The 14,290-nt window shown below is 41.8% G+C and overlaps 1 protein-coding gene across 1 annotated transcript in view; it reads left to right on the top strand.

The window, feature by feature from the left end:
* The window catches only part of NR1H4 (nuclear receptor subfamily 1 group H member 4), a 105,359-nt gene that overhangs the window by 69,596 nt on the left and 21,473 nt on the right, over positions 1 to 14,290 (top strand). Inside the window, exon 8 of the mRNA XM_075856702.1 lies at positions 11,168 to 11,314. Within this exon, the coding sequence (XP_075712817.1) occupies positions 11,168 to 11,314 (147 nt within the window). The remainder of the gene's footprint in view (positions 1 to 11,167; positions 11,315 to 14,290) is intronic.

Below are 14,290 nucleotides of genomic sequence, written 5' to 3'. Positions count from 1 at the left end.
GTGGCTGCTGATGGCTCTGTGTGTAGATAAGGTAGCATAGCAACACTATACACTATATACACACAGATAAGGCTCTGTATGCTTTTCCCCTGTGGGAGGGCTGTACTCCATCACTTCTTGGTGACTACAAAAATAAGATTTCTCTGTCATTTCACTCCGGTTAAATTTCAGCTGCCATAAAGCGCACACACCTTGCTGTACTGACTACACAGGAAGTACAGGAAGGAAGTGTGTGTGTCTCCACTATGGCCGCCCCCAGGGAAGGTTTTCTTAATTAAAAAATAAATGTTTACAACATCAAAAAAAGACCTAACACATTGCTTATTGTCTTTTTATACTTAAATCAAGTAAATTAAACTAAAAGTAAATATATGACACATACTCTTTCAAAGAGCAACTCATACTATTCACAAAATTCTCAGAGTTGGGGATATTAAAGGTAAAGTAATTATCATGTCAAACACTTTTCTGTATTTCCTGACAGTAATCTACTTGAAGAACAATCTAGTTCGCTGCACTTCAATTAAGACTGTCTTAAAGAGACTCTGTCACCACATTATAAGTGCCCTATCTCCTACATAAGGAGATGGGCGCTATAATGTAGGTGACAGTAATACTTTTTATTTAAAAAAACGATCTGTTTTCACCACTTTATTAGCGATTTTAGATTTACGCTAATGAGTTTCTTAATGCCCAAGTGGGCGTGTTTTTACTTTAGACCAAGTGGGCGTTGCACAGAGGAGTGTATGACGCTGACCAATCAGTGAACAATCAGCGTCATGCACTCCTCTCCATTCATTTAGTCAGCGCATAGGGATCCTTTTAGATAGCTATGTGCTGTCTTATACTAACACATTAACGATACTGAAGTGTTTAGACAGTGAATAGACATTCCACGGGATGTCTATTCACAATCTCTGCACTTCGTTACACTGTCTGTGGTAGTTACAGCAGAGGAAGCGTAATCTCGCAAGATTACGCTGTAGATGACAGGTTACAACGAGATTACGCTTCCTCTGCTGTAACTACCACAGAAACAGTAACGAAGTGCAGAGATTGTGAATAGACATCCCGTGGAATGTCTATTCACTGTCTAAACACTTCAGTATCGTTAATGTGTTAGTATAAGACAGCACATAGCGATCTAACAGGATCCCTATGCACTGACTAAATGAATGGAGAGGAGTGCATGACGCTGATTGGTCACTGATTGGTCAGCATCATACACTCCTCTGTACAACGCCCACTTGGTCTAAAGTAAAAACACGCCCACTTGGGCATTAAGAAACTCATTAGCATAAATCTAAAATCGCTAATAACGTGGTGAAGACAGATCGTTTTTTTAAATAAAAAGCACTGCTGTCACCTACATTATAGCGCCCATCTCCTTATGTAGGAGATAGGGCACTTATAATGTGGTGACAGAGCCTCTTTAAGTAACTACCATGTACATAGCATTTCCCAATCGACTACTCTTCTCAATGAGATTATTTTTATTTTGTCCTCTGGAGTTCCAATAAACTTCTATCAGGTACGCTGCTGTGACATCACAAGTGGGTTTACTGTATGTCAGAAAATCCACTGTGTTCTACAAAAGCTTACCTGATACAAACATGTTTATGATGTCACAGCAACTTACTTAAACTGAAATTCACTTGTGATGTCACAGCAGCTTACCTAATGGAAACCTGATAATAAACAATTATTCCTTGAATTTACCTTGATCGGTGTCTCCTTCCTGGTTGTGCACACTAATGTTTCGAGAGTGTAAAGCCATTCCCCCAGAATTCAATATAACCAAAATCAACACAAAAATTAAGGCAAAGTTGAAAAGCATGCACACCCAGACTATAAAAGGAAATTCACATTTTATTACAACCAAAACATAATTAAAAACATGGCATACAGAAAAATAAAACTGTGATCCATGATAAGATACACCATTAATGTGTGTATAAGCCTTCAAATATACTCAACTGCTGGAATATATATAAGACAAATTATTTAAATCAGTGCATGGAAATAGCGCTTAATTATATGAAAAACGATGCAGTAATATGACATCCAATACAAACAGACACATATCTAACCAAGATACAAATAGCACGAAAAAAACATCCAGACATCCAGCAGGAGGGTTGACACAAAAGGAACCCTGCCCTACGCGTATCAGCGACAAAAACCCGGCTTCATCGGGGTCAGAGTTACACATTTGTAATGTCACAGTAACTTACCCGACTGAAACTAACTTTTGATGTCCCAGTAGCTATCCTGACTAAAACCCATTTGTGATGTTGCAGCAGCTTAGGGCCTGTTCACATCAACGTTGCCCTTCCGTTCGGCTTTCCGGAAACAATATAATAGTGTGCTGTGCTATTGTTTACGTGAATTAAACGGAAACCTAGTGGAATGGAGGCAAACTGAAACAAACTGAAACCCAAAAAATACCATTGAGATCAATGGTATTGTAAACGGAAACGATAATTTCCATTTGTCTTTCCGTTCATCTGTTCCTCTGACTTAACAGATGAACAGAAAGCCGAATGGAAGGCGCTGATGTAAACAGGCCCTTACCTGATGTAAACACATTTGTGATGTCACAGTAGCTTACCTGACGGGAACAAAATTGTAATCTCGCAGCAACTCCACAGTGTCCCCTGTAGATAATGATCATATGGTGCCACAGTGCCCATGTGGAAAGTGCCACACAAACCTTAGAGATAGTGCTACTCCCCAGTCCTGTAGACAGCGGCATTGGGGCTCCCTCTAGGAGTGATATCCCCAGCCATAGAATCAGCCACGCTGTAGCCAGTGATTCCGCTCCAGGAAGAGTCCCTGACGTCACTTTCCATATATGGATAGTGATGTCAGGGGCTTCCTCTAGAAGCGGAATCCCTGGCCGGGGCATTGGCAATCCTCTGGCTGGGGATTCCGCTCCTGAATGAGCCACTGACGTCACTGTCCATATATGAAAAACAATAGAAGAAGAGGCAGCATTCCACTTGGAGTGCTGCCTCTTCTTCTATTTTTTGTCTACATTTGGGGATTTACAAGTTGGATCTCTGGAGGCCTGCACCCCTTACCCTGGTGGTCTTGTTCTACTGTGCTGCTCATATTCTCCTTGGATACTGTCTGTCACGTTGGGTGCATGGACCCACTGGGCCATCCCGCCTTGATGGTATAGCAGCTGGTCAACAGGGTACAAGTCAAAGTCAATAGTTCGGATAGGTGTACCTGTGGTAAACTCTGACAATAGCGAAGACAGGCTCGGATGGGACCTTGGCAGCAGATGGACACCAGGCGTGGTGTAACCAGAAAGGCGTAGTACACAGCATGACACGACTCCAACTCTAAACGACACTTGATCCAGGATAGTACGGGACACAGGATACAGGTAGCATGAATGGGAATGCTGGGAACTAGGAAACACTTAAGGGACCATTTGCAGAGACGAACATAGGTGAATGACAACAATGCTCAGACAATGCAGGAAGGGGCAGGGCCCTCCTTACAGTCCAGGGTGCTCATGGACTAATTTGGTTCTCTAATTCAGGTGCGTGCTGGCCCTCTAAGAGCAGGCACGAGCGTGTGCACGCACCCTATGGGACACCGCAGAGTGAAGCGGAAGTGAGCGCTGGCAGGCCAGCGCTCACTGATACATGGCTGCGGCTGTCAGGAGGTGAGTAAACCTGACGGCTCACGGTCATGTTATTACACTCTCCATATATGGTCAGTGACGTCAAGGGCTTCCCTGGGCTCAGTGCTTAAGGTAGCACTCTGTCCAGGGAGTCCTTGACTAGTGGACAGTGAATGCTGAAGCAGGGAGCTGACAGTTCCTTGCTACAGCATAGGGTTCAACTGTATCTACGTTCTGAGGACGTAGATACAGTTGACACTGGGATATACCACTGGCCACCCGGGATGCGGGACTGTTCCGCTGAATCTGAGATGGTTGAGAGGTATGGCTATGGTTATGGAAAAAAAAAACTGCTTTAAAAGCAAGCTGAGAAAGCAAGTGAGGGCGTGTGTTTTGAACTAATGTGTGTTTTATCTTAAAGGGGTTTTCCACAGAGCGGCTGAACGGCGTTTAGGGAGCCCCGTTCTGGATATAGGTGCTTGTCCCAGGGATGGGACCTGCATCTATCTGACATTTATGACATATCCTGTGGATGTGTCATAAATGTCTCTTGTGGGAAAACCCCTTTAAAGAGAACCTTTCACCTCCCCATACATGTGCAGCTGAGTGCAGCATGTAATGGGGAGGGCTGCACAAACCCTGGGGCACTTTACATTTTTTTTCTACCTCCCACCGTTATTTCGATATCAGTGCCATTATATTTGGTGCCCGATATTTAAATAACCCCCTGAACAGTCAACGGGGCGTGTACTGGCAAGGGGGCGTGTTACTATGGCTGTGACACTGTCCAATCAGATATGGACAGTGCCACAGCATGAGAGAGTGTGCGATTGCAGTCTTTTCATCTGAACAATCCAAAACTTATAAACTGTATGCTGACCAATGCTAGAAAATGGACTAATAAAATTGGTCAACTAGAATTAATAATGTCAGAGGAAAAGTATGACATAGTGTTAAGGATCTGCCAGGCACAGCTTCTGTATCCACGCCCATAGGTAATCAGTCTGCACCTGCTTCTATGTCTGTGAGACTGACTCCATCTTCCACCACTCAGGATGGTAGGCTTAGGAGTGGGAGAGCCTATCACAGCCTGGCCAGACGGAGCTAGCTCCCGCCCTCTGTCTATTTATACCTGCCTTTCCTGTTCCTCCTTGCTTGTGATTCTTCTCTGTTGGTTTCCTGGCCCTGCTGCAGCTTCTTGTACTACTTGTCCCTGCTTCGTATTGACCCTGGCTTACTGACTACTCTTCTGCTCTGCGTTTGGTACCTCGTACTCTCCTGGTTTGACTCGGCTTGTTCACTACTCTCCTTCTCTATGTTCGGCACCTCGTACTCTCCTGGTTTGACTCGGCTCATTTACTACTCTTGTTGCTCACGGTGTTGCCGTGGGCAACTGCCCCGTTTCCCTTTTTTCTGTGTTTCCTTGTCTGGTTGTCTGTCGTGCACTTATTGAGTGTAGGGACCGTTGCCCAGTTGTACCCCGTCGCCTAGGGCGGGTCGTTGCAAGTAGGCAGGGACTGAGTGGTGGGTAGATTAGGGCTCACTTGTCTGTTTCCCCATCCCTGTCATTACACATAGTGGGGATAACTGAGACATGGCTGGATGATAATTATGACTGGGTGGTTAACTTATAGCTTTTTAGTTGATTCAGCAGTAGCAGCTAGGCCCTGGTGCCTAAAGGGGGCCCAAAGGACCCTCTGGCCCATAGGGTAGATGGCAGTATTATAAATGGCAAATTGTAGGTGAGGGGCCCTGTCTCAGATTTTGCATTGGGACCCAGGATCTTCAAGATAATCCTCTGGGGTTATAGTTGATCACAGAGAATCGTAAAAAAAACAGAAAGGGAGAGGGATTTACCCTTATGTAAAGTCCTTTCTAAAGCCCAAACTACAGGAAGATTTATGTGAAGGAACTGAACATGTGGAGTATCTATGGGTAGAAATACATGCAGAAAAAAACAATAATAAAATACTGACAGAGGTTTGCAATTAGCCGCCAAATATACCGGAATCCACAGAAAGTCTACTACTAAGGAAAATAGATGCGGCAGCAAATCAAAATGAGGTAGTTATTATGAATACACATGTATAACTAACTATATGTGTGGTCAATACAAAGAACTAGCATATAATCTGCTTTTTTCATGGACTCTACAAAGAACCAGGGGACATTCATTGTGTGTGGAAGAAAGACGTTTCAGACACCAATATAGGAAAGTGTTCTTTACAGTTAGAGTAGTCAAACTATGGACTGCCCTTGTAAAGGGTTTGCCAGACACAGGTTCTGTGTCGACGCCCGTCGTTAATCAGCCTTCATCAGCTCCAAGGTCTGCTAGAGTGACGCGATCTGTTACCACTCAGGCTGGCAGGCTGGGGAGAGGGAGAACCTATCACAGCCTGGCCTGACGTTGCTGCTCCCGCCCTTGGTCTATTTATACCCTCACTTGCAGTTTGTTCCTTGCCTGTGATTGTCTTGTTTCCTGGCTCTGCGATTCCTGCTATTTACCTGATTGACCGCTGTTTCATATTGACCCTGGCTTGACTGACGATTCTCCTGCTCTGATTTTGCTACTACGTACTCTCCTGGTTTGACTCGGCTCGTTCACTACTGCCTGTTGCTCACGGTGTTGCCATGGGCAACTGCCCCAACTTCCCCCTTTGCTTCTGTGTGCCCTTGTCTTGTGTTGTCTGTCTTGCACTTACTGAGCGTAGGGACCGTCGCCCAGTTGTACGCCGTCGCTTAGGACGGCCATGCAAGTAGGCAGGGACTAAGTTGCGGGTAGATTAGGGCTCACCTGTCCGTCTCCCTACCCAGATTCATTACAGCCCTACCCCAAACGGCTAGATGATTATTTACTGACAAATAGCATTAAGGGTTATAAATAATCTAGAAATGAAGGACGTGTAATTTATTGAGAAAGGTTGAACCTGATGGACCTATGTCTTTTTTCAACCTATGTAACTATGTATTATGGGGTACTTGAACTACCCAGATATAAATTAGGAAGCTAAAACCTGTGGAACTCATAAAGAAAACAGGTTTCCGTCAATAACTTAAGATAATTACTTTTCCCATGTGGTGCAGGACCCAACTAGAGGGAAGGCCCTTTTGCAATTAATTTTAACCAATAGACCTGACAAAATAACAGAGGTGCAGACTAGGCGGCATCTAGGAAATATAGACCATAATATAATAAACTTTCACTTGTCTTTCAATAGGATGCATTGTTGAGAAGCCACTATGAACTTTGGAAAGGCAAAATTTGATCAGCTTAGAAATGACCTGAAACTTATTGACTGGGACAATGACCTCAAAAATTAGAGTACAGTTACTCAATTGGATATTTTTAAAAGCATTTTACAATTTGATTTTGAGAAGTATATACCTCTTAGGAATAGAATGGTTACAAACAGGAGAAAACCAATGTGGATGAATAAAAATATAAAGTGGGCAATAAAAACAAAACATAACGAAAGTATTTCAACTAGTTAAACATGAAGGCAGTGAAAAAGAACTAAAAATCTGTAAGGGAAAAAAATTAATTATGTGAAAAACAGATAAAGGCAGCATAGCTGAAGACAGAGAGTAAAACTAACAGTAAAATGTTCTTCAATTATATCAATACTAAACAGGTTAAAACGTGTTGGCCCTTTGAAAAGTAATGAGGGTGACTTATTAAATATTTTCTTCTCTACTGTATTCACAAAGGAAAATTAAATGTTAGGTGAAATTCAGATTCCTAAAGTGAATTTGCAATTAAATGTCACCTGTCTAACCCAGGAAGAAGTGCAGAGCCGCCTTAAAAAAAATTAAAATAGCCAATTTACCAGGTCCAGATGGCATACACCCCGTGTTCTAAAGGAATTAAGTGCAGTAATAAACAGACCCTTATTTCTAACATTTCAGGATTCTATCATGACAGGGTCTGTTCCACAGGACTGGTGAATTTCTAATGTGGATCCAATATATTTAAAAAAGGGGTCAACAAGTGAGTCCAGAAACTATAGGCCTGTAAGTTTAACCTCTATTGTGGGTAAAATGTTAAAAGGTTTTCTAAGAGATGCTATCCTGGAGTAGCTCATTGAAAATAAACATATAACTCCATATCAACGAGGGTCCTGTCAAACTAATCCGATCAGCTTCTATGAGTTCTAAAGCATTTGATACTATGTCACATAAAACGTTGGTACATAAAATGGGAATGCTGGGACTACATGAAAATGTGTGTAAGCGGGTAAGTAACTGGCTCAGTGATAAATAAAACCCAGAGGGTGGTTTCTAATGGTATTTACTCAGATTGGGTCACTGTTACTAGTGGGGCACCACAGGTGGTCAGTATTGGGCCCTATGCTGTTTAATATATTTATTTATGACCTTGTAGAGGGATTGCACAGTATATTTTGATTTTTGCAGATATGCAATATTAAATACTTGTGTCAAAAGAGACAAAAGGTACGATACAAAAAAATGACTTAGAATAGAGCACAACATTTAAAGAGGTTACACAAAGACAATTTGTACATGAGGTGATACATCATTAAGATAAGCCGGGGCAATACAATTTTTTGCAGATGATACTAAACTATGTAAAGTAATTAACACAAAGGAGGACAGTATTATATTACAAATGGATCCGGAAAAGTTGTAGACTTGGACAGAGAAGTGGCAAATGAGGTTTAAAGGCTATGTACACCTTTTAAATAGTTTTCTTTTAAATAAAAATGTTTATCAGTGTGTTTTGTGCAACTTTCTAAATACTTTTTATTAAAAATATTTTTTGCTTTTTGAGATACATCTGCTTTGTATCCTGTATACAGAGCAGCTGCATCTTGTGCTGAGACCTGAATCTGTCATGTCAGCAGCACTGGCAAGTTCAGTGTCAGCGGGTCCTCCGTGTCTCCGACATGCAGGATCAAGCTGTTACCGATCACATCTAAGTCCATAATTGAGATGTGATCGATAACAAGTGGCTCCTGTGTGTCAGAGACACGTAGGACCTGCTGTTACTGAATCTGTCAGTCTCAGCCTTTAACACTGATAAATGTAAGGTAATGCACTTGGGAAAGGAAAATACATGTCACCATTACATACGAAATGGGAAAATACTGGGTAAAACTGACATGGAGAAGGAATTTTAGTTGACAGTAAACATAACTGTAGCAACCAGTTTCCGTCAGCTACTGTCAAGGCAAATAAGATCATGAGGTGCATCAAAAGGGGCATAGATGAACATGACTAGAACAAAGTTCTACCCCTTTATAAATCTCTAGCAAGACCGCACACTAGCAAGACTACACATGGAATTAAATTTCGCATGGACATAAGTATTCAGACCATTTGCTGTGGCACTTGAAACTTAGCTCTGGGGGCCTCCTGTTTCTCTAGATCATCTTTGAAATGTTTCTACACCTTGATTGAAGTCCACCGGTGGTAAATTCATTTGATTGGACATGATTTGGAAAGACACACCCTTGTCTATATAAGGTCTCACAGCTGACATTGCATATCAGAGCGGAAACCAGGCCATGAGGAGGAAAGAACTGCCCGTAGAACTCAGAGATAGGATTGTGTGGAGGCATAGATCTGGAGAAGGGTACAAAAAAAATTCTGCTGCACTGAAAGTTCCCAAGAGCACAGTGACTTCCATAATTCTTAAATGGAAGAAGTTTGGAACAACCAGGACTCTTCCTAGAGCTGGCCGCCCCACCAAACTAAGTAAACGAGGGAGAAGGGCCTTGGTAAGAGATGTGACCAAAACCCAATGGTCACTCTGGCTGAGCTTCAAAGATCCTGTGTGCAGATGGAAGAAACTTTCTGAAGGTCAATCATCACTGCTCTTCACCTGCCCAATACCATCCCTAAAGTGAAGCATGGTGGTGACAGCATCATGCTGTGGGGGTGTTTTTCAGTGGCTGGGACAGGGAGACTGGTCAGGGTTGAGGAAAAGATGAATGGAGCAAAGTACAGAGATATTCTTAATGAAAACCTGATCCAGAGTGCTCTGGTCCTCAGACTGGGCTGAAGGTTCTCCTTTCAACAAGACAATGACCGTAAGCACAGACCCAAGACAACACAGGAGTGGCTTAGGGACAACTCTGTGAATGTCCTTGAGTGGCCCAGCCAGAGCCCTGATTTGAACCCAATCAAACATCTTCAGGAGAGACCTGAAAATGGCTGTCCACCGACGGTCCAAATCCAAACTGACAGAACTTGAGAGGATCTGCAGAGAAGAATGGCAGAAAATACCCAAATCCAAGTGTGAAAGCCTTGTGGCATCATACCCAAGGAGACTGGAGGCTGTTATCACTGCCGACGGTGCTTCAACTAAGTACTGAGTAAAGGGTCTGAATACTTATGTCAGTGCAATATTTTAGTTTAACATTTTCAATAAATTAGCAAAAAATACTAAAATTCTGTTTTCACTTTGTCATTATGGGGTACTAAGTGCAGAATGATGGGGGGGAAATTATTATTATTTTTTTTCGTTTTAGTAAAAGGCCTCAACATAACAAAATGGTAAAAAATTGAAAGGGTCTGAAGATTTTCCGAATGCGTTGTATATTAAAGCTCAATATTGAGCTGTCCATCATGATCTACTTATACCCCCTGACTATAACATGGGGGACCTTCAAATAGCAGGCTTCTACACAAACATAGAAGGAGATTCTTTACTGTAAGAGCAGTGAGAACATGGAACCCTCTGCCAGACAAATTTGTCATGATGAATTAATAAAAAAAATTAACAAGTGGGCATGGATGCCTTACTTGAGTGTAATGATATTACAAGTTCTAATTACTAGATTACTATGGAAGGGTCGTTGATCCAGTGATTTAGTCTACATGCCATATTTGGTGTCGGGAAATATTTTTTTTTAATAGGATGAAAATTAACTCTTGTCTCTCGATCAACATAATAGGATATTAATCTGAACTGGATGGACTTATGTCTTTTATCAGCCTTACATACTATGTTACTATTTTGGGTGTGCCAGTTATAGATGACCACATACGGGGCATGCCAGAAAATCCCTCCCTGTTGTATGAATCCACAAGTAATTTTGAGACAGATAGGATGGCCCATTGCCCCTTACATGTGATCTAATAGACAGTAACCACTGTTATATTTTTTTTAAGGTAGCAGTAGGCCCCTTTGCCTGCTGGGCCCCTTGGCAGCTGAACAGGTTGAACATATGTTTGCCACTGAATGAAGCCGCCCCAGTGATCATTTGATTACCAGATGTCTGGCCTCTCTAACCCGCTGAGATTAGCCATTATTGCCCCTAAAACAGCTGCTGAAAAGGAAATGTAAATTACAGGGTGCCCATTAAAATAAATTTGCGACCGTCCAATGCATGATAGCTTCAAGTCTGCCAAAGTGGGAGCCAATTTTTTCAGTAGGTCTCCACTTTCACATTTATGTATCCCATTAACAGGGCATAAAGCAAGGGATTGTCTAAATAACGGCCACATTAATATAACAAGAGCCATGGGAGAATCAATGACTCAGTATTGTCACCCTTTTTCTTTTAGGTTTTCAAACAATAGATCACGAAGATCAGATCGCTCTGCTGAAAGGCTCTGCAGTTGAAGCAATGTTCCTCCGCTCAGCTGAGCTTTTTAACAAGAAGCTTCTTGATGGACACACAGACATCCTTGAAGAGAAAATTCGAAATAGTGGTAAGTTCAGCCTAGAAAAGATGTCTCTACTCATGAACAATTCTCAATGTTCTGCTCCATTCACTGGTGCGGTACTTTTGTTTGTATTGACACAGTGGATTGGTTTACCTGTTCTGATAAATGCAATGAGCACATCAAGCAATCTGTTATGTTTGTCATCTGTATATTTAGAGCTGATATTATTGTTTTTGTTGCTATTCCTGTGTATTTGCATGTATTCTTTGTGAAGCATACATTGCTCTTTGTATAACAATACACTGGAATATGAGCTTCAGATCCTTTCAAATTCAAATGCTTTCATTTATTTAGTAATAAATCTAATTTTATTTTTGAGGATAGGCTGTTGAATTAAAATGAATGAATTACATTAAGATAACTGGGTATGTTTAGTAGAAAGAAGCACTACTATTTAATTCTTCAGTTTATAGGGAATCCGTCCTCAGAATATGTCCCACTGTCATAAATCCAGGTTTTATGGTAAATATATCTTGTTTTGGTAAGTCCCCTTTGTTATTTGATAACCTGACCCGTTACATAATTCTCAGCTAAACCAGTCCAACCCTGATGCTATACAGTATGAGACAAAACATAAACATGGCTAAATATTTTACATATAAGACCAAAATTTGGCTAAAAACTGGGTTAAACTAAACAAAATAATAGGTGGAATAAGGAAGAGAAAAGTGTCTAGCATGTTTAGCAAGATGTGCCAAATTTATCATACAGCATGCAACCCTTTGATAAATTTGGCGCATTTTCTGACTGCCTGGTCTAAGTTTACGCTGTCTAAATCTTAGACAGTATTAGTAGATCTGCTCCATTAAGTTTTATGTGGTTGATTGGTGAGCTATTTTTTTAAAATTAGTAATGAGTGTTAATAAATAACAAAAATCAATTAACAAAAAACAGACATTAAATATTGGTAGATAGAAGTACCCATTGTCTTTAATATACACATGTTGGATGCCCTATAGCTAATGACTTGTCGGACACAGGGGGCTCTGGGGCTTTATAAAGTTGGGCAAATTTAATTTTTTAGCGTATTTACTTGTGTAAATATATTGATTAATCTGCCCCATTGTATTTTACCTTCATGGTTTATACCTGAAATGTAAACTGTGGCTTAATCTTTGGTAAACCAACACAGAATGGCATAAACGGCAATTCTGTAAAATACTCTTATCAGAGTCATTCTGTGTACAAACAGGAATGATCCAATAACTAAAGGCCCTTTTACACAATAGGCGCTCGTTTGCTCCTGTCACATGAGGCTATGGATGGGGACGAGCGGTCGTTACTCCGATCGCTCGTCCCCATACATTATTATCAAGTCGGCAGCACATCTCCGTGTTTACACATGGAGATGTTTAGCCAACAATGATAATATTTTACTTTTTTAAAATGATACGACCAGCGGTTGATCGAGGGTTTGTGCTAGTTTATCTGCTGATCGCTGCCATGTTTACACAGGGCAATTATCGGAAACGAGCGTTCTATGTACGCTTGCCTGCCCGATAATTGCCCAGTGTAAAAACCCCTTTAGTCTATGAGCCCATGATCTGAAGGCTATTGGCTGCTGACCCTAGCTCCAAAGGATCTATACACAGAATATAGGTTGATATAAATTTTGTTTGTAGTCTGCTGACAGATTGGCATGGTGATAAAGGCAAACTTGAATTGCCCTCTATGCATCAAGCTTATTATCAGAACAGTTCTTCTTGTGAAGGTAAAATGGTTATGCAATAAAGGGGTATTCCCATCTAAGGACGTTATGGCATGTGGCTAGGATAAGCCATAACATTCTGATCTGAAACATCTGAGACCCCCCGCCGATGGGGAGAATGAAGGGAAAACCCCTTTAAAGAGGCTCTGTCACCAGTTTAAAACTTCCCTATCTCCTACCTTATATAATAGGTGCTTTGATGTAGATAACTACTGTTTTTTGTTTGTTTTTTTAAAAAACAAACGTTTATTATTGACCAAGTTATGAGCATTTTTCAATTTATGCAAATTTTCACCTCAAGCCGCTGCAGATTCGGAAACACGTCCTGGCACGGCTGGAGGCGAAGTCTGTTCAGTCTTCCGTTGCTCCGGTGAAGGACCTGCAGGAGGCAGTCACGTCACAGCATGATCTCGCGAGATCACGCTGTGAAATGCATCAAGCTGGGCTGGAATGAAGAGAAGTGTATGACATTGATTGGTCAGAGTCATACACTTTTCTATACAACGCCCACTTCGTAAATAGAAAACAAACGCCCAGATGGGCATTTAGAAAAAACTTTGCATAAACCCAAAAACATTCATAACTTGGTCAATAATAAACATTGTTTTTTAAAAAACAAAAACAAACAGTAGTTATCTACATCAAAGTGCCTATTAGATTAGGTAGGAGATAGGGAAGTTCTAAACTGGTGACAGAGCCTCTTTAAGCATTCCATACAGTGGCATAAATACCACTGTAGCAGCAATAGCGGCTTCTACAGGGCCCGTGGCATGAGGGGGCCTGTGCCGCTAGCAGGCACGGCCCACCCATGCCCGGAGGTGCCACTAGCAGCTGCTAGCGACGCCACATTCAATAGGGTCTGCGTCAGAACTATTGAAAACTATGACAAAGCACGGAGGTATCTCCCTGCTGTGCCATAGGCTACTGTAAACAGTGGCGTAGCTCTAAGGGGCGCAACAGTCGCTGACTGCGCTGGTCCCGCTTCCTGAATGCTGGAGCAATTGTTCCTTGCTCCAGCATTTACTCTGCCGTGAGCGGTTCGGCGCAGGCAGGCGCGATGTAGTCACTCACAGCACTGACCGGAGGAGAAGGGTCCTCCACCCGTCGTGGGAACGGGGATAGATAGATAATTATGTTATTATTTTTCTATTAGGCACTATGGGGCATTATATTGGGTAGGGAAGGGGGGCTGATATGGTGGCAGCTATGTGGGGGCATTATACTGTGTGGGGGAGCTATGGGGGGACATTATA

This window comes from Rhinoderma darwinii, chromosome 3, assembly GCF_050947455.1.
Source record: "Rhinoderma darwinii isolate aRhiDar2 chromosome 3, aRhiDar2.hap1, whole genome shotgun sequence".
NCBI lineage: Eukaryota > Metazoa > Chordata > Amphibia > Anura > Rhinodermatidae > Rhinoderma > Rhinoderma darwinii.
Note: the sequence above shows the minus strand (reverse complement) of the source record. Positions and strands in the feature narration are given on the sequence as shown.